This window comes from Furipterus horrens, unplaced genomic scaffold, assembly GCF_987537825.1.
Source record: "Furipterus horrens unplaced genomic scaffold, mFurHor1.1.pri manual_scaffold_9, whole genome shotgun sequence".
Classification (NCBI taxonomy): Eukaryota; Metazoa; Chordata; class Mammalia; order Chiroptera; family Furipteridae; genus Furipterus; species Furipterus horrens.
This window is the reverse complement of record NW_028327179.1, coordinates 49,307,366-49,334,709: the sequence shown is the minus strand read 5'-3', so window position 1 is coordinate 49,334,709 and position 27,344 is coordinate 49,307,366. Positions and strand designations below refer to the sequence as shown.

The window sequence follows — 27,344 nt, the reverse complement described above, 5'->3', positions numbered from 1 at the left end:
TTTGTCTACAAAGTTAGGGAAAGACAGTTTAGGTCACTAAAATTGTTTTTTGGTTTACCGGACACATGAAAGTACTTTGGAAATATAGTGTACTTTTTGGCTATGTGATTGTGAAGAACAGGGTGCCCTTTGGGAAAATGAAACATACCAATTATTTTATATTTATACTATAGTATGTTAACAGGTTGCTTTTTTATTTTTAAGAAGAGAAAAAATACCTGTATACAGTTCTTAAAAACTCTTAGTACTGAAAGGCTTATTAGACAAATACTAGTTCCCTAACCAGCACCTGCTACTCAGTCCTAGTTCTCAGAGGCAACAACTTGCAACCCTGTCAGTCATTCCCTTAGAGTTTACCTTCATTTTTCTTTTAATTTTATTGTGATAAGAATACAACATGAGATCTCCCTCCATGAATTTTTAAGTGTACATTGCACTTGACTATATGTACAATGCTGTACAGTAGTTCTCCAGAGCTTCATCTTGTTTCACTGAAACTTTGTGCCCACTAATAGTAGCTCCCCATTTCCCTTTCCTTCCAACCAACCTCTGGCAACCTCCATTCCACTCTTCAATTCTATGAATCTATTTTAGATGCTTCAAATACACGGAATTGTGCAGTACTTGTCTTTCTGTGGCCATTCATATTTTCTATCAGATTTAACTCACTCTGACTCCCTCCCCATCTCTCTCCCATTTGAACTTCCCTTTAACTGTTTATATTGTTGTGAATATATCAATATTTTTCAGTGATGAACTAATGTACATTGGTCATGTCTCCTTTTTTATATACTTTTCCCCCCTGGGTTTAATGATACCTCTTTTGTTTCTTCATCTGCTTAACTTTCTGACTGACGATTTCCCTTCTCCCTATGGCTTCTTAATACAGTTTTCTCGAAGGAGACCCTCAGGTGGTCTTTTGGTACAGACCTGTAATCCGGGCTGGCAGCCTCCAGGCTCCCTGCCAGCTTCTGTTCCAGGATCTCCCTTTACCATCATCCTGGCTCCTTTGCCTCTTCAGTGTTGCCATTTCCTGAATCCCACTTGTTCTCCTTTCTTGGATATTTTCTCATTTTGGTGGAGCACATTCTTAATGAGAGCTTCCTGAGAAAAGAGTACTTCAGAAGTCAGTTTTTGAAACCTTACTTGTCTGAAATGTCTATTCTCACTCTTAATTGATAGTGTGAATATAGAATTTTAGTTTGGAAACAGTTTTCTCTCAGAATTTGGAAGCATTACCTCTGTGACCTTATTTTAGTATTGCTGTGGAGAAAGTCCGTGCCTTCTTGATCCCTTGTGTATGATTTTTATTTCTGTAGAAACCTTGAGGATCATCTCTTTGGCATCAGTGTTCTGAAATTTCACCATGATGTGTGGTTATTTATTCATTATGCTTGATGGATGGTGTGCCCTTTAGATATGAAAGTCTGTTTCCTTAAGTTCTAGGAAATTTTCTTGTATATTTCTTTGAAAATTTGTTTCTCTCCATCTTTCCATTCTAAAATGACTACTAATTATATTTTGGATCTCCTAGATCAATCCTCTGTAATTTTCTTTTAATTTCTCCTGTATTCCATCATTTTTGTTTGTTTTATATCTGACATATTTCCTTCAAAATTTATTCATTTTGGCCCTGGCCAGGTAGGTCAGTTGGTTCTAGCATCACCCTGATATGCCAAGGTTGCAGGTTTGATCACTTTTGAAAAAGATTTGAGTTACAAGAATCAACCAATGAATGCATAAATAAGTGGAACAACATTTATTTATCTCTCTCTCCTTTTCTCTAAAATCAATTAAAAATGTAAAAATTTTATTCATTTTGTTTTTAAATACTTAGTGTTCCAGAATTTTAAGTGGTGGGTGAAAATGTCATAATATGAAATTAAAAATAAACTAGACAATATGAATACCATATGATCTTAACCATAATTAAAAATAGAACTGTGGGTAAAGATAGCAAAATGTTAAGAGGTTATAATCTCTTCATATTGATACAAAGGATGACTACTTTTCTTTATATTTTTCTGTACTTTGCAAATATTTTATGAAGAACATTTTCTCTTTTGATCAAGGAGGAGTTAAAAATATTAAGCAATTTTGATCGATGTTGTACCATTGATACAGATAGTATGTCAAAATGTATAACATTATATAAAGAACTCATACAGTTCAACTCCAGGAAGACAAACAACCCAATTAAAAAATGGGCAACATCACTAGTCATCAGAGAGATACAAATTAAAACCACAATGAGATATCACTCACACCTGTCAGAATGGCTATCATCAATAAGTCAACAAACAATAAGTGCTGGTGAGGATGTGGAGAAAAGGGAACCCTAGTGCACTGCTGATGGGAATGCATACTGGTGTAGCCACTGTGGAAAACAGTACGGAATTTCCTCAAAAAACTAAAAATGGACCTGCCTTTTGACCCAGCAATTCCACTGCTGGAAATATACCCTCAGAATCTTAAAACACCAATTCAAAAGAACCTATGCCCCACTATGATCACAGCAGTGCTATTTACAATAGCTAAGTGTTGGAAACAGCCCAAGTGCCCATCACTAGATCAGTGGATCAAAACCTGTGGTACATTTATGCAATGGAATACTACACAGTGGAAAAAAAGGAAGTCCTACCTGTTGTGACAGCATGGATGGAACTGGAGACTATTACGCTAAGTAAAATAAGCCAGTCAGTGAAAGACAAATACCATATAACTGGAATCTAATGAACAAAATAAACTAACAAGAAAAATAGAATCAGAAACACGGAAGCTAGGAACAGACTGATAGCTGTAGGAGGGGAGGTGGGTATGAGTCATGGTGGAAGGAAGAGGAAGGGACTAGTCAAAGAACATGTATGAATGATCCATGGACATGGACAACAGCAAGGGGATTGACTGTGGGTTTGAGGGGTGGGCTAGTTAGACGGGGATAAGGGGGGGAAGTTGGGACAACTGTAATTGAATAAATAATAAAAGATATAAAACATTAGAATCAAAATTCAATTGGAGGTATTTTGGTAATTTCTATGGTCAAAATGTGAAAAAGAAAAATATGTTTTAATTTAAAATTTTAATTCAAATTTGAGTTTTAAGGTATAGATATTAAAGTTTCCTAAGACAGTGGTTTTTAGTGTGCTTATGGTTGTGCTTATAGTGTGACACATTGCCACAACCTAATCTATTTTCATTACCCTAAAAAGAAACCCATATCCGTATTCACCACCCTCCAATTCTCCTGCTGTCTTCCAGTCCCTGGAAGTTGCTAGTCTGTTTTCTATATGATTTTGCCTATTCCTGATATTTTGTAAAAATAGGATCATAGAGTATATGGTCCTTTGTGACTGGGATCTGTTCTTTCAGCACTGTACCTGTTAATGCTTTGTTTGGAGAACAAGTTGGGGCTGCCAGAGATACTCTATTAAAGGTTTTGTCTCCCCTCAACAATCAACAGATAATACCAGATACCAAACTTCAAATGGTTTTTATTTATTTATTTTTTATTTTAAAAGATTTTATTTCTTTAGAGAGAAAGGAAGGGATGGAGAAAGGGAGAGAAACACTGATGTGAGAAACTGATCCCCCACAACCCGGACAAACCCACAACACAGGCAGGTGCCCTGACCAGGAATCACACCAGTGACTTTTCACTTTATGGGAGGATGCCCAACCCACTGAGCCACACCAGTCAGGGAAAACATTTTTTATAGTTTTATTAACATAATACAAGCTCCACATATTCAAAAAGTACAATTTGATGAGTATTGGCACAAGTATGTGCCCATGAAATGATCACCACAATCAAGAGAATGTCACATACCCATCATCTCCAAAAGTTCATTGTGTCCTATTCTCCCTCATTTGGTTCCCAGGTTGTTACTTTTTAAAAATGTATTAAATTAGATAATATTTTGGAGTAGTATAATGATGAGAGCCAGCATGTGTGGAAGCTAGCGGCTGGGTTACCTTGTGTGAATGTTGTGACTTTTCTAATTTTTTGTTTTCTCACCTGTAAAGTGGAGATAGTTAATATACCTATCTCCAGTATTGTGGTTGGTATTAAACTAATTTTTTTTCTTTTTTTAAACTGGTATGAGGCAGCTATTTTTAAATTGATTTGAGAGAGAAAGGAAGAGAGAGAACATTGATTTTTTCCGACTGGGGATCAAACCCACAGTGTTGGTGAATCGGGATGATGCTCTAACTATGCTACCTGTCCAGAGCTAAACTAAAAATTTATTATGAAGCAGTTATTACAGTGTCTAGCACATAGTAAGCACTCCATAAATGGTAGCTATTGTTAATGTTATTTTATTTTCTGTTACACTGAAGTATCTGATATACAGAGTGGGGCAAAAGTATGTTTACAGTTGTTTGTGTGGAAAATAGTACAATAATAACAACAAAAGAATAAACTCTATGTTTTGTATACTGACAACTGTAAACCTACTTACCCTGTTTTAGATAATTCATCATCATCATTATGTGCCTAATATGAAGCCTAATGGATGGTAGGTATTCAATTTATATTCATTGACTCTCCTCCTTATTCTTGATAAGTACAACATATGGCATTTACTATTGTTCACTGACCCCGACTATTAACTTTGATAACTGATTTGAAAAATTTACATTCATTCATTCATTCATTCATTTATTCATTCATCAAACTAATTTTATTAAGCATATTATATTTCATCACTGAACCAGCACTGTGAGTGATTCAGAGTTGAATAAGACATGAAATACATCCTGTATACATTTAACCAGGAATAGGACAGAATTATCATAGTTGATGCATGAGCGAAGTGGTATGAAGTTGAGAGGCAGGAATGATTGCTTCCAGCAGTGGGCACCCAGGGGTGGTCTTAATGAAGGGTGTGCAGTTTGATTTAGTGCTCACAGGGATGAGTAGTGGGATCAGTGTTGTGCAGGGCTCTCAAGCTCAGTCTGGGAACAGAGAGCAGTTCCAGTGTAGGCAGGACACACAGCGCTGTGGAGTTGAGTTAAACAGCTGGAAGGAGATTGGGGCAATCCAAACAGGCTTGCTGCTGGGCTGAGGTGAGACATGTTTTGTGAAGCAAGAGAGAGTTATACCATAAGTAGACTGCTTTTGAGGTGGCTCTTGTGAGTGGATTGCGTTGAAAGGAAGACAGTTGAGCAGTCAGGAGGACTTTATAAAGTGTCTGGTTGTTACTCAGGACCTTAATAGGTTAGTAACTCTGAGAGAGGAAACAGGGAAAATGTAAGATCTATAGAGTTAGTACCTGATTGGTTGTCAGGGTTGAGCTTTCTTCTTCTCTTTGGAATACTTGGAGTGCTTATAGTTTGTTAGCCACTTGTAATTCAGGCCCCACAGCAGTGAAGTTTAGGTATAATTGTTACACCCATTTTTCAGATGAGGAAATTAAGACTTCAGGTGGCTAAGAGAAATGTTTGTCATTCTCCACCTCTGCTGCTACTTCTCCTGTCCAGGCCCTTTTCCCACTCAGACTATTTCAGTGACCTCTCAATTTGCCTTCACCTGCCTCACCCCACCTGCCCTCTCTTGTCTCTGCTCTCATTGCTGTCTCTTTTGTTCAGGTCTTTGTCTCATGGCAACTATTATGACATACTCCAAGGTCATAACTTTCACTTGACAGTGTTTTCTCTCAACAGAAATTGGGTCATGTCTTTTGTATTTTTAAGATGCTTTCTCGTTGTGTCTGAGTAGAGTATGGCATTCGGGGCTCTTAATATATTCTGATTCTTTATAGATTTACATTGTCTCTTGTCCCCAAAACACCAGTTCCATTTGGCTCTATGCCTTGCTTGGGCACTTTTTCCACCTGACATGCCCTTCTTCCTTTTTTCTGCATCATGAACTTCTCATCATTCCTCAGGAACTTACTCAAATCACTGTGTCTGTAATGTCTGTGGCAACAGGGCTCTTCTTTCCTTCCTGTTAGGCTACAGCATGGCTTGTGTTTAACTTAATTATCCACTGCCAACCCTTTTCAAAATGGATTTGCAGCAGTAAAAGATGAACACATAAGAGCAAATGGAAGGTAGAAAAATAAAGTCACAAATATAGCATACAAATATATTCCATCATGGCCTGCACATTGCTGAAGGCAGCTTCAGATTTCACTCTGAACATCCTTGCTGAAGTGAAAAGGGAAGCACAAACTCAGAGTTTTCCTAGTGACAGGCTAGTGCATAAAGACAGTTGCTCTGGAGAAGAGCTTTTCTTTAACTGAGAATTAAGAGAAATGTTTCTGGAATGAGTGAGAAGGTAGAGGCGAAGGTGATGCCGAGGCCAGTTTCATGAGGCGGCTTCGTCAGAGACCTCGATGCAGCTGTAGAGCATGATACCAAAGCACAGTTCATAAAATCAGTTTTATAACAGCTGCTTCTTGCTCTAGCTTAATCCAAGGAAAAAATGCAGAACAACCAAAGGAATAATATATCACATTTTGTTGTAGTTATTGTTTTACACCTGTTTACCCCCAAAGTGATCAGCTTTTCCCAGGCAAGGACCATATTTTGCACTTGATCAATGGTAGAAAACCTTAAAAGAAAGATCAAGGAGAACTATCTATGATTGTGATCTACCCAGGAATCATCACAGTGCTCTTCTCTGAATTCTATGTATGTACTCAGAAAGCCAGATTCATATCTGAGATCCATGATTTATAAATAAATGGTTGTAAGTTTTCCTTAATGTTTCCAGGGACTGACCTGTGCCTGGGGCAGTTTTTAAGCAAAAGCACCAGCCAACTGAAATAGCAACAGCCAAGTGACTGCAGCTAGGCTAGTCTACTACAAGTCTTAAAGAAGAGACCTTGGAAAATACTTACATTTAGCAGTGCTCAAAATTTTAAATTTAATTTTCCCTTTGTCTATTGCATTTGGTCTAAAAGGGCCTTACATTACTATATTGTCGTGAATAATGAGGCAGATTCAGTAAGAAGTATGCATTTTCAAGAGAAAAGCAAAAATAGCAAATTTATTGAATGACTTCAGTTCTCCCCAAATAGCTCTTCTCTCTTTAATTCGTCTAATATGTTCTGCAATAATATAATACCTTTTCATTTTTTGTAATGGCTACTTTTCTTTCTTTATGCACATAGGAACTTGATAAGGAACTCCCAGTGCTTAAGCCGTATTTTATTGATGACCCTGAAGCAGCCAGAGTGAGTGAAGCTGGCTTAAGAGTCACATGGCTGGGACATGCAACAGTAATGGTGGAAATGGATGAGCTCATATTTCTCACGGACCCCATCTTTAGCTCTCGTGCTTCACCATCACAGTATGTGGGTCCAAAGCGTTTTCGGCATCCCCCATGCACTATAAGTGAACTCCCCCCGATAGATGCTGTCCTTATCAGTCACAACCACTATGACCACCTGGACTACAATTCTGTCATTGCTTTGAATGAGCGATTTGGCAATGAGTTGAGATGGTTTGTGCCATTGGGTCTCCTCGACTGGATGCAAAAATGTGGCTGTGAGAATGTGATTGAGCTGGACTGGTGGGAGGAGAATTGTGTCCCTGGACATGATAAAGTCACCTTTGTCTTTACACCTTCCCAACATTGGTGTAAAAGGACTCTAATGGATGACAACAAGGTTCTGTGGGGCAGCTGGTCTGTGTTGGGCCCTTGGAATCGATTTTTTTTCACAGGAGACACTGGTTATTGCCCTGCTTTTGAAGAGGTAGGAAAAAGATTTGGACCTTTTGACCTTGCAGCTATTCCTATTGGAGCATATGAACCAAGGTATGTGGACTTCCAAAGAAAACATCCCTACTTCTATTCCATAATAAGCTAACTGAACTTAAAAAGTAAAGTAGTCGTAATTTTGTGATACTGTAAAATTTGTGATTTTAATGGTGGACTTTGTTATACATTGGAGGTTGTTGGGTCAGATTCAGTTAAAACTTTAAAATAATTGTAGTCATATTAGTGAAGTAATTATTCAAAACCAGAAATTATTTTATCAAGAGAAAAGAATTGATATTAATGGTATTCACATACCATTCTGACTCAAGTTAAACGGATCAACCAGTATCAAACCTAACTCTTATTCCTCCTTTCACATGGAGGATACTCTCCTTCTGTAACCACTTTTTGCTCCATGGCTGGAATGTACCCTGTCCTAGAACTCTTTTGTGTTAACCAGAGGAAAGCCAGGAATAGGCCTGTAGTCCCTCATGGTGGTCTTATTTCACTCAGCACTGACTTTAACCTGGTAATGACATTGTTGCATTACTCACCGTTTGCTGTCTAACCTCTCCATACTTATCACTTGTCGTCAGAGCAAATAAAGGTCACACTAACATTTGAAATAGAAGACCTATCCACTGGCTGTGTTTTCCTTAATACTGTCTATTTGAGGAGAAGAAATTATTTCAGTCAACTCTGGTTGATATGTACAAGAGAAAATAAAAACAGTAACAAAGTAAGGGTTAATTAAAAAAATGTTTTTCCCTGGCCAGGAGGCTCAGCTGGTTGGAGCACTGTCCCATACACCAAGGTTACATGTTTGATCCTTGGTCAGGGCACATACCTGAGTTGTGGGTTTGATCCCCGGGGCACGTGTGAGAAGCAACTAATCGATGTTTCTCTCTCACATAGATGTTTGTCTCTATCTCTCTCTGTTTCTCTAAAATCAATAAATGTATCCTCAGGTGAGGATTAAAAAAAATAATTAATAAATAAATGTATGTTTTATTTTCTAAAGTGCATGCACAAATAGATACATACAGAACTGTTCGTAGGATGACATTTTATTTAGGCAATCCTGCAAGCAGAATGTTAATACGTAGATGAATTGATCAAATCTGACCATTGGTTTTCATCTTGATTTTCTTTTACTAATTTTTTTAAAGATTTCATTTATTTATTTAGAGAGAAGGAGGGTAGGGAGAAAGAGAGGGAGAAAAACATTGACGTGAAAGGGAAACATTGATCAGTTGCCTCTCGCATGTGCCCCAACTGGGGGGACTAGGCCAGCAACCCAAACAGGTGCCCTGTTTGACTTACTTAATTAACTTTCTAAGTTCACAAAACCATTTCTTCACCACCTTTATTAATGTTTATTTGTCCCATTTATGTTTTTTTCTAGTTCATTTTAAAGGGCTAGATATTTTAAAATATTATTCTAAATAAATAATAATGCTTGAATTTCACTGCTCCACTTAATTCTAATTCTGAATTCTAATGAAACTTCTCAAAACATCAACTAAGGTGTTCATAAATAAGTTTTATATTGTATTGATCTTTACTCAATATATGTTCTTAAGGTATTAGAATATCTCATTTGTAATTATGGCAGTACGTTTTCATATGTAGCAAAATGTAAACTTTTCATGTATGTGTGATGATGTAAGGTGTACATCCAGTTACACAGATTCACTTATGTAATCCCCCCTTTCTTCCTGTACTGCAGCTGTCTTGTTACTGAGATGGTAAAAGGATGGAGAGGACATTATTTGATCTAAGAGATTTAAATTGTGGTAGCCTCTATTGTGTTATCTCTGCTTAGTATTAACAGTTTTAGAAATAATTCTGTAAATTTAAGATGATTATACCAAAAATGACTTTCAATAATAGGCTTGGAATGTCATCCCTACTTTGGGAATTATTCTATCTAAGTCAGTTGTCTTTATTTTAATTTTACATCACAGTAAAAATTTTATTTCAAATAGACATTACGGTAGAAAGGAGTATGTCTATCCCTTTGATTTCAGTAGGGGTTTTTAAAACAGAAATGGAAACACTGATAACCGTGCATTCTGTGTCAGGAGCTATGGAGAACAGTGCCTCTCTTATCTGCCACAGGCTCCCGCAGGGCTCAGCAACACCTACTGTAAATAACACTTCTCTAGCTGTTACAGATGGATGAGCTTTTCCATGATGTATTCTATAAAGTGCAGAAGCACCTGTGCTGAGTCCATATCCGTTAGTCTTGACTGCAACAGTAGTTGGCAGTAGCAAACCTGGGATATAAGCAATGTGAAGACAATGTTGTTTTTCCTCTTCTAAACTAATGGCTGGGAAAGCAAAGGATTTGCTTGTAGATAGTACACTTTCCCTTTGTATGGAAAATAGTATTTCTGTCTCTTGAAAGTGTTCCCTGTTCTTTCCAAGATGTAGTCTTCAGTGTTTCTACACTACTTAGTCCCCCTCATGAACTGTGTCTTCTTACCCAAGCAAACCCCTCACTCTTCAGTTGTAGGTTTAAATAAGATACTTGAATAGTAATTGGATATTTTTGCTTCTGATCTTTAAGTATCATACACTAATTTTTGCGTAGTTTTAGTTTTTAATTCTTTACCCATTTCTTTGATCCATACCAGGAGTGCAAAATATTTACTTTTTAAAGTAACAGTAAAGCATATCTTCAGAATAAAACATCAGTAAAATAAAAATACATATAACATAAAATCTTACTATTTAAAGGGGAGTTTTGCTTGAAACTTTCTATTGTATGGCAGTTAGTACATGAAATATTTTTGCTTAATTTTTTCCAGAAGAAAAGTAGACTCAAGAGATGGTTTTGCCTACTATGATTTATTCCTGTGTAGAATCTTAAAAGGTTGATTAGATGAAGCAGTCATTATATTGGGTTGGCCAAAAAGTCTGTTTTTTTCTGTAAAATAAAAGACACATTTTTCATTTTCACCAATAATGCTTGATTTGGATTTTGGGTATGTTGGTTGTCTCATGCTATTCACTTCTAGTAGGTAGAGGCCAGGGGTGCTGCTAAACATCTTCCAATATGTAAGACAGCCCCACAGCAAAGAATTTTTTGGCCAAAATGTCAATTGCACCAAGAAACTTCGTAAATGACTTCTGACACATTCAATCAGTCACTGCACCTTTCCCATACACTCACTGCACAAATTGTTTTTTGTGCTTTAGTTGCATTTTTACCTTTCTTGAAATAATAAAGTATAATATGCCAAAAATGTTGCATATTTTCTTCCATCCTCAGTATTAAAATGGCTGCACAAAAATTCACCAATTTAGTAAGTGTTTTAAAAAATGCACACTGATATGAATCTAACAAAATCGTTTTGAATGAAGTTAAAGACAACTAAGCACTACTAGAGCTAGCGTATGGAAAAAACTAAGTGAACTTTTTGGATAACCCAATATATTTTGAAGGTTAGAATTAATAAGTTGCTGTGTTTCATCAGGTGGTTTATGAAATACCAGCATGTAGACCCAGAAGAAGCTGTAAGGATTCACATTGATGTTCAAACAAAGAAATCTGTGGCCATTCACTGGGGAACTTTTGCCTTAGCAAATGAGGTGAGTTTGTGGTAAAAACAAGTGGTTCTGTGTTGACCTGTGATGGATTTCAGGCATAACTGTACCCCACAGTGTGTGCAGAGATTAAACTGGAATCAGAACCTATTTGATTTGTAGCAATCACATGAAGTGGTAAATCATGAATTAGTAAAACAATATTTATATAGTGAAAACAAATCACATTGCATGCCATTCTTTTGGCTTATTTCTGTAGTTAACGAAGCATATGTTTCTATAACCAAAAATGTGTGTGGTCTTGGAAAACAGAAAAATGAACCATCGTGTCTTCTCTCTCAAGGAGCCTTTTGTTCTAGCAGAACATGTAAGACATGTACATAATAACTCCAAAACAGGTGTCTAAAGGGGTAAGTGGTCTCAGAGACAGGGTGATTGAAAGGCTCAGGTAGAGCTTCATGAAAAGAGCTGACATTTGAACCTGGCTGTGAGAAGGCACTTCAAGAGGAGGAAAAGGCAGAGCGTAGGACTAGAGGCAGCAAGCCTGGAGAATAGTGAGGAATTCTGTTCAGCCAGAATATGGGTGTCATATGGAGGGCAATGGAGGAAGTAAGGCTGGGCAGCCCTTAGAAATGTTATTCATCCTGTAAACATTGATGCAGTGTCTGCTTTGTGCCAGGTGTTAGGATAAATGGTACTTTTACTCCTAGACTAATATAGAAGAGGTGATTTTATTATTTTATTTTTTTGCTTAAGGTAGCAGAGCCCTAGAACTCTGCTACTGGCCAGTTCTGGGACCAAGCAGGATAGAAGAAAGCCTTCTCTTCTTTCCTGGATCCAGGGCCTGTCCTAAGCAAAATCTAGAAATGGATGGTTGGCTTTTACTTTGTTTTGTGTGCTGTCTTCACATTCCAGGGCAGGAACCCCATTTTCATGATGTTTTAAGTACTCTCTTTCTGTTTTGTTTCTGGCCTGTCCTTTCCCTAGGTTACAGCTTGTTCCGAAATTACCTAATACACTGCCTGTCCACTCCGTACTCCCGCCAATCAAAATTCCCATATGATGCAGCAACCCTGAGCCACACTATTGGGAAATGGAATGGAATGAATGAGCACAAGGGTGGGGAGGATGAATGAGAATATGGTCTCTGTACTTGGAGAAGGGGAGAAGTTTGATAGTGGTTTCCATTGATATACCACTATTTTTGGTGGCATTTCTTATTCCATATGTGTGTGTTCTATATATAGATATAGGTATATACATGTCCCATATGTAACATATACTAGTGATTTAGATGAAGTATTTTATTAAACCTGTGCAAAAGGAATCTAGGATGACTCCTCGAGTTTTACCTTCCATGACTGGGAGATAGTTGTGCCCTTAACTGAGATAGGGAAGGTAAGGAGAGGATAGAAAACCCCAGCCTTCAAGAATTATTTCCATTAAAAAATTACCTTTCATTTTAATTTCTTAATGAAACATAATAAAAACTCATTTAGTCTTAACAATTTGGAATTTGTTCACATTTTGACATGAGTTGCATGAACCTTAAACCACAAGTTTGTTCAATTAAAAAATAGATGGAATTTTCAGGGAGGATGTTTTGTCTGACTTGTGAACGCTTTAGAATGATTTGCATATAAGTAGTCTTACTAGCTGTTTAATATAAGCAGATTAAAGAGATCTTTAACTCAGCAACACTTTGAAATTATACATATAGCAACATCTATCTTATCTAGGAAATGAGTGAATTTTCTAGATTATGCATTTAAGCACTAAAACTTAAAACAACTCAGTTTTGGGGGAAACAAATTTTAGGCATTTTGAAACATGTTAACTTTTCAGATGACCAGAGTCTTTATTTTGAATATCTTTTATTACAGTAGATCATAAAACATACCGCTGAAAAGGAAACTTATGGTTGCCTGTCTCTTAACATCTTGAGGCTGAGAGCTTCTGCTTCAACTATTTAACTCTTACTCTTCTCTAATCCGCTGTCTTGCTTTATATACATAGTCGTTTGGTCCCAGGGCTGTAGGATATTTCTGTCTCCCTTGCTTGCACTGAGATAGTTTTCTGTCACTCAGAAGGCTTTCTTGCCTTCTTCTAGGCCTATCTTCTAGATGATTGAAACAGCCAAGAATTGACCTGTGAAGTTTAGCATTGAAAACTACACTAAATTACAGCTTATAACCAAAGTTATAACTTGGCAAATAAATTATTTGTGTAGGGTGCTTATGCAACTATATTGTTGGCTAAGACTTGTAGAGCATGGGGGAAAACAGTTAACAAGACAAGTTGTTTTTCAGCGGGAAAGAATTTCATCATTTTGAAATCTCAGACTAAAATAATTTTGTAAGGGCAATTTCTTGATCTAGGCTTTGATTTAAAGCTACATTTTATTGGTGATATATTAGCAATTTCCCATATGCATAAAAAAGACTAAAAGTAGCTTCATGTTGGCAACTAATGCATTAATAAGTGGTTTTCTGTAGCAATTGTGGGTAACCAATATATAGTTAAAACCTAAGTTATTCAGCACTCAGTGGAAAGGATTGACCCTCCTAACAGCCATAAACCTAGAAGTGAGGGCGGGGGCATAGAGGGGAGAGAGAAAAAAAACCTGTTTGTGACTAATAACTGTTAGCAAGCCTGTGCATTTTAAGCCCAGAAAACTTTCCTGGTTTTTCTAGTGCATCACCAGCTGTTGCTTCTGTAGTCTCTGCTGCTAGTTCCTCATTTACACTCTCTCAAACAGTGAGTGCCTTAAGATTCAGTCCATGGACCTCCTCCCTAACTGCTTACTCACTTGGGGATTTCATCAGTCTTATGGCTTTAAATACCATCTAGCCACTGTACCTCTGTAGCAAGGGTTTCCCCCTATAATAATCCATATTTATATTTCCAACTGCCTTAACATTGGTACCAAAACTTAAGTCCAAAATCAAACTTCCTCATCTTCCTCCAAATTTGTTTATCTTACATCTCAGCAAATGGCAAATCCCTCCTTCCAGTTATTCAGGCCAGAATCTTGACTTGCCTTTCTCTCATATCCTCCATGCAGTTTTTCCTCACATGCAGTCAGCTCAACCTTCATATTATATTCAGACTTTGACCACGCCTCTCCACCTTCACTGCTACCATGCTGCCCTACAGTTTGTTCTCAACACTGCAGAGGACAGTGACCTTTATACTCTGAGTCAGATCATGACACTCCTCTGCCAGAACTACCTAGTAGCTTCCCATCATACTCAGAGTCAAAGGCACAGCTCTCACAATTGTCTACAAAGCCCTGTGCATTCTGTTCCTCAGGTATTGTGCAAATGTTGCATTCTCAAAGAAAACTTCTTTTTTAAAAAACTGTTTATGCTATTAAAGTTTTCCCGATTTTTCCTTTTGCCCCCTCTCTAGTGCCCCCCTTCCCACAGTCAATCCCCACATCGTTGTCCATGTCTGCGGGTGAGGTGTATGTTCTCTGACTAATCCTGTCATCCAGTGCCCCCCTCCCCCCTCCCCTCTGACAGCTGTCAGTCTGTTCCTTGTTTCTGTGCCTCTGATTCTATGTTGCTTTTTAGTTTATTTTGTTCCTTAGATTCCAGTTATAAATCAGGTTATATGGTATTTGTCTTTCATTGCCTCGATTATATCACTTAGCACAATAGTCTCCAATTCCATCTATGCTGTCGCAAAGGTAAGAATTCCTCCTTTTTTTACTGCTGCGTAGTATCCCATTGTGTAAATGTACCAGAGTATTTTTTTTATTACAATATTTTTTAAAGTATATTTTATTATGTTGTTACAGTAGCTCCAATTTTTCCCCCTTTGCTTCCCCCTGCCCAGTACCCCCCTTACCTCCAGCAGTCCCTCCCCCCTTAATTCATGTCCATGGGTCGTGCATATAACTTCTTTGGCTTCACCCTTTCCTATATTATTAACTTCCCCGTCTACTTTGTACCAATCGATTATGCCTCTCAATCCCTGCACCATATCCCCATTTCTCCCCCTCCCCCCTCCCAGCTGACAACCCTCCAAATGATCCCCATATCTAGGATTCTGTTCCTGTTCTGGTTTGCTTAGTTGGATTTTGTTTTTTATTTTTTAGATTCAGTTGTTGATAGCTATGAGCTTGCCATCATTCCAGTGTTCATAGTTTTGATCTTCTTTTCCCTAAGTCCCTTTGACATTTCATATAATAATGGCTTGGTGATGATGAACTCCTTTAGCTTCACCTTGTCTGGAAAGCACTTCATCTGCCCCTTCATTCCAAATGATACCCTTGCTGGATAGAGTAGTCCTGGTTGCAGGGTGCCTTTCATCACATTGAATACTGCTTGCCAGTCTCTTCCTGCCTGCAAAGTGTTCTCTGAGAAATCAGCTGATAGTCCTATAGGCACCCCCCTGTAGGCAACTCTCCACCTCTCTCTTGCTGCCCCCAAGACTCTCTCTTTATCTTTCACCTTTGGCATCTCAATCATGATGCATCCTGGTGTGGTCCCCTCTGGGTCCTGCTCACCCGGGACCCTCTATGTTTCCAGATCTGTATGTCCATCTCATTCACAAAATTTGGGAAGTTTTCCTCATTTTTTTAAATTTTTGCTTTCTCATTCTGCACTGGTTGACTGTTTTTTTCTTCCTTATGTTCCAAATCATTGATTTGAACCCCGGTTTCCTTCTCGTCACCATTGGTTTTGTGTGGATTTTCCTTCGTTTCACTTAGCATAGCCTTCACTTCTTATGCGTTTGCCCTACTCTAGCATATCTGTCAAGCCTATGAGCATCTTTATCACCAGTGTTTTGAATTCTGCATCTGTTAGGTTGTTGTCTCTCTCCTCATCTGTGAGGTTAGCTATGTCCTTGTCGCTTAGTTCTCCCACTGGAACCTTGATCTGTTCACCCTTTTGGGCCATACTTCTCTATCTCATTCTGACAGGCTCCTCTGTTTGCCACCGCGTCCCAGGTAGAGCTGTCACTCCTGTTACGATGTAAGTGGCGAAGCTTTAGGGATTCATCACTACAGGGTGACCTGTTTCACCACATTGTGGCATTGTTATGTGGAGAAGGGGTTGGAGAGGGAACAATGCCCCCTGCCCAGCACTGGCCCCTTTCCCAGGTACTTCTGCACCGGACTGGCACCCCTCTAGCTGCTGCCCTGGCCGTCGTTCCCAGAGTGGGTGGGTCTGTAGATGTTCTAGGACTGTGGGGGCTCTTTAGACAAGCAGACTCTGCTGAGAGACTGGCAGTTTCTGCCTCTACCCCAACCCCCACTGGTGTGCACAGTCAGAAGCAATGAGGCTTGATTTCCCCTGGTGCTGGGACTGTGAGCTTCGAGGTCTGGTGAGGAGCTGGGAACGCTCTCCAGGTGTCCCTCCTGACTTTAAAACGTGTGACTGCACTTTCTGCCGACCTGCTGCTGCTGCTGCCACCACACTGTGTCCTCTCCACCCTGGCTCTGCCCCTCCTATCTATCTGGATGAGTATTTCTTCTTTATATCTTGGTTTGCTGGATTTCCATGCAGTTTGATTTTCTGGAACTTCTGTTTGAGGTAGTTGTATTCCTTCTTAGTTGTGGAGGGAGATGCAGCATGTCTGTCTATGCCTCCATCTTAGCCAGAAGTCCTATTCTGTACCACAGTATTTTTATCCACTCATCTACTAATGGGCACAGAGGCTGTTTTCAAATATTGGCTATTATAAATAGCGCTGCTATGAACATAGAGGTGCATATATTCTCTTAAATTGGTGTTTTGGGATTCTTTGGATATGTTCCCAGAGGTGGAATTGCTGAGTCAAAAGGCAGTTCCATTTTGAATTTTGTGAGGAAACTCCATACTGTTTTCCATAGTGGCTGCACAAGTCTGCATTCCCACCAACAGTGCATGAGGGTTCTCTTTTCTCCCCATCCTTATCAGTTGTTGATTTATTAATGATAATGATAGCCATTTTGGCAGGTGTGGGATAGTATCTCATTGTCGTTTTAATTTGCATCTCTCTGATGACTACTGATGTTGAACATCTTTTCATATGTCTGTAGGCTCTCTGTATGTTCTCCTTGGAGAAGTGCCTACTCAGGTCCTTTGTCCATTTTTTAATTAGATTGTTTGTCTTCCTGGTGTTTAGTTGTATGAGTTCTTTATATATTTTGGAGGTTAAATCCTTGTCTGATGTAACCCTGGCAAGTGTGTTTTCCCATACAATGGGTTCCCTTTCCATTTTGATGATGGTTTCTTTAGCTGTGCAGAGCTATTTAATTTGATATAGTCCCAGTGCTTATTTTTTTGTTTCCTCTGCCCTAGGAGATATACAGTAGTCCCTCTCTATATCGTAGTTCACTTATCGTGGCCTCGTTGTATCACGGATTTTAAAAAATATTATATTTAATTATTTATTGTGGATTTTTTGCTACATTGCTGGATTTCGTGGTACTGTATATGTATGTTGTTAAAGTTATGTAGGTTTAAGAGTGTAGAATATGTTTAAGAACATAAGTAGTGTTTATAAAATTGTGGAAAAGGTTAATAAGGAGTGGAGAAGGTTAACAAGGGACTGGGAATGGTTTATAAGTGGGGTTTATAAAACCTTAAATATATATATATATATATATATACACACACACTAAAATGAATGTAAGGTTCCTACTTTGTAGGTCTTCACCTTTTGCGGGGTGGTTGGGTGGGTGGGGGTGTCTAGAACGTAATACCCACGATAAGTGAGGGAATACTGTATTGGCAAAAATATTGCTCTGCAAGGTAGCTGAAATTTTACTGTCCACGTTTTCCTCTAGAATTTTTATGGTATTGTGACTTATATGAGTATTTAAGTCTTTTATATGAGTTTATTCTGATGTATGATGTAAGTTGATGGTCTAGTATTATTTTTTTGCAAGAACTAGTCTAGTTCTCCCAACACCATTTATTGAAGAGACTGTCTTTACTTCACTGTATGCTCTTGCCTCCTTTGTCAAATATTTATTGACCATAAAAGTGTGGGTATATTTCTGGCCTCTCTGTTCTGTTCCATTGATCTATGTGTCTATTCTTATGCCAGTACCAGACTGTTTTGATTATAGTGGCCTTATACTATAGTTGATATCAGGTATTGTGATCCCTTCAACTTTGTTTTTCTTTTTCAAGATTGCTAAGGCTATTTTAGATCTTTTGATTCCATATAAATTTTTGGAATATTTGTTCTAGATATGTGAAATATGCCATTGGTATTTTAATAGGAATTGCATTTAATGTCCATACTTTGGGTAGTATGGACATTTTAATGATGTTAATTCTTCCAATCCATGAACATGGTATATTCTTCCACTTACTTGTATTATCCTCAGTTTCTTTCTTCAGTGTCCTATAATTTTCCAAATATAGATCTTCTTTTACCTCCTTGGTTAAGTTTATTCCTAGGTACTTCATTTTTCTTTGTTGCAATAGTAAATTGAATTGTTTTCTTAGTTTCTCTTTCTGATAGTTCAGTATTGGTGTATGGAAATGACATTGCTTTCTGAGTATTGATTTTGTACCCTGCTACATTGCCAAATTCACTTATTAGGTCTAGTAGTTTTTTGATGGAGCCTATACGGTTTCTATGTACAAAATTATGTCATCTGCAAATAATGAGTTATACTTCCTGTTTTCCAATTTGGATGCCTTTTATTTCTTCTTCTTGTCTGAGCACTATTGCTAGGACTTCAGTACTATGTTGAATAAGAGTGCTGAAAGCAGACACCATTGTCTTGTTCCTGATTTTAGAGGAAATGCTTTTAGTTTTTATCCATTGAGTATGATGTTGGCAGTACGTTTTTCATGTTTGGCCTTTCTTAGGTTGAGATATAATCCCTTTATTCCCACTTTGCCTAAAGTTTTTATCATAAATGGGTGCTGGATTTTATCACATACTTTTTCAGTATCTATGTTATGACCATGTGGTTTTTATCCTTCATTTTGTTTATGTGATGTATCACATTTATTAATTTGTGAATATTGTACCCAGTTTACATCCCAGGGACAAATTCTACTTAATTATGGTCAATGATCTTTTGTTGTGTATTCATATTGCTCAATCTGGTTTGCTGGTATTTTGCTGAGGATTTTAGCATCAATGTTTATGAAGGATATTGGCCTAGTTTTATTTTTTCATTGTGTTTTTACCTGATTTTGGAATTAGAATAATACTGGCCTTCTACAAACAGCTTGGAAGCCTTCCCTCTTCTTGAATTTTTTGAATAGTTTGAGGATAGGTGTTAGTTCTCCATTGAATAATTGGTAAAATTTGTCTGTGAAGCCATTAGGTTCAGGACTTTTGTTTTTTGATTATTGCTTCAATTGCATTAGTTGTTATCGGTTTATTCAGGTGCTCTGTTTCTTCCTGATTCAGTCTTGGGAGATTGTATTATTCTAGAGATTTATCCATTTCACCCAGGTTGTCCAATTTCTTGGCATATAGCTATTCATAGTATTTTCTTGCAATCCTTTGTATTTCTCTTGTAGCCATTATTTCTATTTGATTTCTGATTTTATTTATTTGGATCTGCTCTCTTTTTTTCTTGATGAATCTGGTTAAAGGTTCATCAATTTTGTTGATTCATTGATCTTTTGAATTTTTTAAAGCTCTATGTCATTTATTTCTGCTCTGATCTTGATTATTTCTTTCCTTTTACTCCCTTTGGGCTTTGTTGTTGTTTATCTAGTTCTTTTAAGTGTAGGGGTAGATTGTTTATTTGAGATCTTTCTATCTTCTTGAGGTATACCTGTAATGCTATAAATTCCCTCTTAGGATGGTTTCACTGTGTCCCATAGGTGTGGGTTGTTATGTGTTCATTTTCATTTGTTCCCAGGTACTTTTAATTTCTTTCTTGATCTCATTGATGACTCATTCATTTTTTTAATAACATGCTATTTAGTTTCCATGTATTTGAATAATTTTGATTGTTTTTACTGGGGTTGATTTCTAGTTTCATGCTATTGTGATCTGAGAAAATGCTTGATATAATTTTAATTTTCTTGAATTTAAGACTTCTTTTGTGTCCTACCAAGTGGTCTGTCTTTGAAAATGATCCATATGCACTAGAGAGGAATGTTTATTCTGATGCTTTGGGATGAAATGTTCTGTAAATATCAATTAGATCCATTCAATCTAATGTGTCATTTAAGGTCACTGTTTCCTTGTTGATATTTCATCTAGAAGAGCCATCCAGTGGTCACAGTGGGGTGTTAAAATCCCCTACAATGACTGCATTGCTGTCAATCTCTTCCTTAGAGTTAACCAAGATTTTCTTTATATATTTTGGTGCTCCTATATTGAGCAAATGTAAGGGTTATATCCACTTTAGTATAATGTAGTGACATTGTCTATTTTTTAAAAAGATTTTATTTATTTATATTTAGAGATGGGAAGGGAGGGAGAAAGAGAGGAAAAGAAATACTGATGACAGATATCGATTGGTTGCTGTTTGCACATCCCCAACTGGGGACACAGCCTGCAACCCAGGTGTGTACCCTGACAGGGAATCGAACTGGAGACCTTTTGGTTTGCAGGCTGGCACTCAGTCCTCTGAGCCACACCAGCCAGAGCCACACCAGCCAGGGCTATTTGTCTGTCTGATGGCCTTAGTTTTGAAGTCTATTTTGTCAAATATTAAGTATTGCTACCCCAGTTTTTTTTATTTTCCTTTCCATTTGCATGGAACATTTTTTCTATCCCTTTACTTTTAGTCTGTGTAAATCTTTTGTTCTGAGGAGGTGGGTTTCTTGTAGACAGTATATATATATCATGTTTTCTTACCCATTCAGCTACCCTGTGTCTTTTGAGTGGACCATTTAATCTATTTGCTTTGGGGTTACTATTGATAGGTGCTTTTTATTGCCTTTTTATTCCTTTATACCTATGTTTCTCTCTCTATTACTTCTTCTTAAAGCAGTCCCTTTAACATCTCTTGCAGTGCTGGTTTGGTATTAATGAAGTCCTTTAGCCTTTTCTGTCTGGGAAGTTCTTTATTTTGCCTTCCATGTTAATTGATAGCCTTGCTTGATAGAAGTCTTGGTTGCAGATCCCTTTCTTTTCATTAAATACTTCATGCCTTCCTTTCTGGCCTGAAGTGTTTCTTTTGAGAAATCAGCTGATAGCCTTATCAGAGCTTTCTTGTATGTTACTAGCTGTTTCTCCCTTGCTGCCATTATGATTCTCTATTTGTCTTTAAACTTTGCCATTTTAATTATGAGGTTGTCTTGAGGTGGGTCTCCTTGGTTTCCTCCTGTTTGGGACTCTCTGTACTTCTGCAACTTGTGTGACTTTTCCTTTCTCCAGGTTAAGGAAGTTTCTGTCATTGTTTCTTCAAACAGGTTTTCTATCTCTTGCTCACTTTCTTCTTCTGGTATCCCCATGACATGGATATTGTTACGTTTCATGTTGTCCCAAAGTTCCCTTAAACCATCCTTGTTCTTTTAAAATCTTTTTTGTTTGTTGCTCTGATTGGGTGCTTTTTCTGTTGTCTTCCAAATTGCTGATTTGATTCTCTGCTTCATCTAGCCTGCTTTTAATTCCTTCTAGTGTATTCTTCATTTCAGATATTGCATTCTTCATTTCCAACAGGTTCTTATTCAAGGTTTCTATGTCCTTTTTCATGCTGATGTAGTTTCTACTAAGTTCCTTGTAGTTCTAATTTTCTTGACCATCCTTACAACCATTACTTTGAACTCTGTATCTGATAAATTGCTTGCCTCAGTTTCAGTTAGCTTTTTCTGGGGGATTCCTCCTTTTCTTTCATTTGGGGTTCTTTGTCTCCCCATTTTAGCTTACTCTTTTTGTTTCTATGTATTAGATAGATCTGGTTTTACTTCCTGTCTTTGTGGAGCAGCCTTATGTGGTAAGAGTCCTGCGGGACTCAGTGGTGGTCTCCTTTATCTCCTGAGCTGGATGCTCTGGGAATGCCCCTTGTAGTTTATGTGGGCTCTCCTGTTGTCTTTGGGTCTTGATTGTTGTTGGCCTATTCACTGGTGGGTTCCCCCCTCTGGCTGGCTGACACGAGAGGCTCAACATGTCTTATATGATGTTGTACCTGTGCTGACAGAATAAAGCAATACAACACAGAAAACAAAACCCACACAAGCCAAAAAACAAAAACCCCAAAACAGCAAGATCAACAACAGAAGAGCAAAGAATAATAAAAGTGGAAAGAGATATAGAATAAGAAAACAAGAATACAATAAGAACAAAGGAAAGAAAAATAATTATGAGCATGGAGGGAGGAAAAAACAGTAAGAGTAGGGAATAGAGAAAAGGTGGCGTTGTCTTTCTCCAGTGGGCAAAAAGCCTGTGGCCTTTAGCTCCTGGATGCTGTGTGGGCAGGGGATCCCAGCACTGGCGCTATATGCTTGGGAGCCTGGCCAGTGGTCCAGGCTTCACTTCTTTCTCGGCAAAGCTGCCACAACTGTGCAGCAACCTCAGCCCCACCTCTTCCCCCGCGCCTGTGTGGTGCCAGCCCCTTTAGTGTCCTTGTCTCTCCGGCTGGTCTTGAGGTGGTTTCAGCCAGTCCTTGGTTAAGTATCTCCTTTTCAGGCAGTCTTCAGTTCAGGTGGATGTTCTCATTTTTATTTTCAGCTTGGTTCTGTGAGGCAGTGAGATAAATTCTCCTACTCCACTGCCATCTTGCTGCTCCTCAAAGAGAACTTAAGACTGTTGTATTTAAAATTAAACCTCCACCTCCCACACTTACCTATATTTTGTCCCCAGAACACATCAACCACTGAGATACTATTTTGTTATTTATTCATTTCTTATTTGTTTCTGTAGTAAGACTGAGCTCCAGGAAGGCAAGCATTTCTGTTTGGTTCCCTGGCCTGGCTACTCTGTGGTGCTCAAAAGGTGCTTGTTGCATTCAGGGTGGAGGCAGACTTAACCCTGGAGATTAGATGAGACACTGTTTGATTTTTATTCTTGCTTTCTACTTCCACATTTTGCAGCTTTTAAATTGAAATTGGGGAAAACCCCTTTGAAATAAAGGGAAAAAATAGCAATTATACGATGTAAAGGTTTTGGCCAAAAGAGAACTGGTACGATGATTTCTTTTTACATCTTTTAAGTCAGTAGTTAGAATAATACATATTCAAGTGGTTTGAGTTTACTTGAAAAAACATTTGACAGATTAAAACATACTGCAACAATGTGCTATCTTCTTTAAGCTTTGAAAAGGGGAGGAGACAAAGGTAAACAGGGACATTCCACTTGTCTTATCTCTGTCCCTCTTTCATGCTGTGGACTCCAGTGTCAATATGTGGCTAGGGGTTTGAGGATAATAACCTTTCTTCAGACAAAAATATTTCTTTAGCATTTACCTATACATACAACACTCTTATAATGTAAGTTTCAATATTAAAAAATACTGGTCACATTTGTCTAATATCATATTAGGCATTGATTCCATTTAGATTGAAATTTTATGTAGTTGTTATCAGATTTCATGCAATCTAATGATGTTCGGTCTAAGTTGGCACCAAATCTGACATATATGGTGTTTGGCTAGAATGATAAGTATGACGTTTCTATTGACTTAATTGACTCTTTTGTATTAGAAAATGTGATTAACTCATTTGCTAATGCTTCAATGAAAAGAAAGGGCATTATTTTAAGTAGGCATATGTTAGGTATTTTAGTTTCACTTATTTGAAATATCCCTGAAGTATGTGTATGGTTAATCTTTGTCCATTTTTTTTTTTTTCTCTCCCTGCCCTTTCTTTGCCAGCATTACTTAGAGCCTCCAGTGAAATTGAGTGAGGCTCTAGAAAGATATGGACTTGAGACTGAAGATTTTTTTGTCTTGAAGCATGGAGAATCAAGATACCTAAATAGTGATGATGAAAACTTTGCATAGAGCGCAGGAGCTTGTAATGAAATACATTTGATATAAATTTTAAAAGACTTAAGAAATTCATGATTATGGTTTTTTACATTTGGAAACTTCTGCAAATTTCTGTTTTGTTTTATGTAATAACTTTACTACTACGATTGCCAGTTCACATAAACAGGTCATATAAATGACCCATTCATATGGGTCATTTACATCTTGTCACAATAGTGTAAGCAATAAATGTGACTGTTTTTAACTAAAGTATTATACTTTAGTGGTAGACTTTTCTGAGATTATGAAAAACTAATTTTAAATATTTATTTCAGTTCTATTCTTATGAGCCTTCTACAAGGTCAAACCTGACTATATACCTAGATTTTTTTCAGAAGACTGCTCACATAAACATTTTTTACATTCACATTAGAGTAATGATAAAATTAATTTCCACATGCTTACAGTACTTCTTGCTCTTCTAAGATTAGCTTACATGCCAAATACTAAATGCTATATATTTTTAAAGCATAAAAACCTAAGGAGGTTGGGCTAAGTTACCATTGGTAAAGACTTAATATTTTAAAAGGGGGGGAACTGTATATTTCTATTGCATGTCTACAGTTCCCAAATCAAAAGCCCCATGAATTGGACAGAACAAAGGAGAGTATGGTCATGAGAATGAGATTATGAAATTTTCTATTTTTACTCTAAATGTCAGACTGCTAAGCACAAATACAGCTGCAAGGAAATAATATTTTACAAAGATAAATGCAGATCTTAAATGTTAATATACCATGCATTTTGAATTAAATTTTATTCTCTTCATATACTTTTTTTTTCTGGTTTCTTAGCTCTAACTCTGAATATACTGATAAAACATATTTTATGTTTAATGATTCAGATATATTTTTATATTAAGTGACCCCCTAAGCACAATTCTTTTATTAAGCCAGTGTGGAATACTAATGGTAAAAAAGGGAAAGTGAGCGAACTGGAAATCAGCTGACCTGAGCTTTAGTCTTGTAAGGGCTCTGTAGTCACTTGATTACTCTGAACCATCCTAAGTGAAGACAGCTCATCAGATACATTTGGAGGCCCATTCTATCTGATCCATAGTCTCAGTGAAATGAACTTTTATTCATAGTAAAATAGGGTTTTTACACCAAATGCTACCTAGTAAGTGCTGTTGCACATATACATGCATGCTACATGCTAGCCACTTAATTGCACCATGGATTTTTCTGTGTACCCTGAACCAATCACTTATGATCACTGTGCCTGTTTCCTCATGTGCAACAAGAGGAGAATTTTGACCTACCTCCAAAAAATGTGAATAGTGGTTTTTTTTTAAATGCACTTTAAAATATAGGGAGAAAATAATTTAAGATATTACTACCTAGTACAAATAGGTAGATTTGAAAGCTGAAAATAGGCTAATTCTTTTGATAACGTATTGTTCCTGTTGCAGATTTCAGCATATGTATTGGCACTAAAAACTGAGGACTAACAACTTTATCTCATTCATTTTGTGAAATTTGGAGAGCCAAAACAAATGTATATGATCTTAATCAAAACTTAGCATTTTTATCTACAAAGATGCAAATCAGTCAACGGGAAATGTGTATGCTCTGTGTATATAACATATGTGAATGTATGTAATTTGGGGTCACTAAAGCACAAAAAGTCTCCCCATAAAATATAATAAACCTTCAGGAAAAAATCAGAACAAGCATAAACTTTCATTTCAAAGTAGCAAGCAGATGCAAATCAGGATGTTAGGTTTATGGTAGATTAGCTTTGGGGCATGTTGCCCTAATACTGGCCTATGTTCTTGCAGTCACCTTCCTTGCTGTTGAACACTGAATTAATTGAAGATTCATCTCTTTCCTCTGTTCTACAAGCAAGCCAAGTACATCTTGTTTCTTCTCTGTGAATGGCCTTAACATTATTTTTGTATTCATATGTACCATCTGATGGTCTCTAAGCCCTTTAAAATTATGTTCCAGCTACACTTATCTGGGCCTGTCTCATTTTTCCATGCCACCTCACAAGCTTTAATTTTTAATCACCATTTACATTCTTTCTACTTTGATGTTTTATCACTAAGAAGTATATCAAGCTCTGTCTCTCCTTACAGAAGTTGTGTTGAGTGATTCTTCCCATTTTATTTTTCACTTACCTATATTCTGAAGGGTTTATGTGCAAAATGGAAAAACAAGACAAATCCATCCTCTTCTCTGCATTCTCATGTACTTCAGAATACCTTTTGATCTTGTATCCTGTCAGTTTCATTTTCCTCTTTGATTAGCTGGCATCATACCAATATGTGAAATTTAATTGACGTCTCCCTTTCTCCTATGGAAAGTGAGCAACACTGATATTCCTCATCGCCCAAGAGGGTGGAACCACCAGATAGGAGAAATCCCACCTCATACAAGCTCATATGTGCCATGACCTACAGAGATAAAGACTGCTTGTGCATTTTCATTATGCAGTTCTTTCTGTGTAGTTAAAAATGACTCCTTTTTCTCTAGCATTTTGACATTTCATGTTCAGTGCTCTGATCTCCAGGATATGTGATTATTTATTCAAACTAGTAGTAGAGGAAAAGATGAGACAATTTTAGAATCCAGTGCTGCTAAAGCACATTGAAACCAAAGCCTGGTTTTTAATGTGTGCATTCTTACTATGTACTGCATTAAATAAAGAGGCAGATTTTAAAAAATTACTATAAAGAAATGTACGTTTCAGGGGATTAATACTTAATGTTCGCATCACTGATAAATAAAAGTATTATTCTCAGCCATCAAATGTACATTACTACCATAGCCAATTAGGAATGTATATGTTTTCATCTCAATATTGAATCCTTTTTCTACTGTAAACATATTTTTTCCAAGTTTGATTTCTGTATCAGGATAACTGAGACTACACATTTTTCTGTTTGAGGACTTGTGACTTCCTATGGAAATTCATGTATTTACAAATGAAATTTAAATTACTCTTAAAGCTTTGCCTTAAATACATGAATAGAGAAGCTTTTGCTTGCATTTTGACTTAATACTAGGTAGGCATGGTGATGGCTGTGAACTTGAATATTATAAAATCTGGCTGAATTCAAATATATCAATAAATTGTTATAGTAATTTATGGAACAAAAATACTATTAAAGATAATAGCTGAGAAATTTTCATGTATTGTAATTTTAGTCAAGTAAAATATAGATGAAAATTAATAAAGTACTATCAA

General features: G+C 37.2%; 1 protein-coding gene across 5 annotated transcripts in view; it reads left to right on the top strand.

Moving 5' to 3' along the window:
* The window catches only part of NAPEPLD (N-acyl phosphatidylethanolamine phospholipase D), a 66,138-nt gene extending 41,214 nt beyond the window's left edge, over window positions 1-24,924 (top strand). For all 5 annotated transcript variants that reach the window (XM_090286738.1, XM_090286735.1, XM_090286734.1 and 2 more), the window contains 3 exons: window positions 7,119-7,765; window positions 11,191-11,305; window positions 23,997-24,924. In XM_090286738.1, the coding sequence (XP_090142864.1) occupies window positions 7,119-7,765; window positions 11,191-11,305; window positions 23,997-24,125 (891 nt within the window). In that variant the 3' untranslated portion in view covers window positions 24,126-24,924. The remainder of the gene's footprint in view (window positions 1-7,118; window positions 7,766-11,190; window positions 11,306-23,996) is intronic.
* Window positions 24,925-27,344: the final 2,420 nt, after the last annotated feature.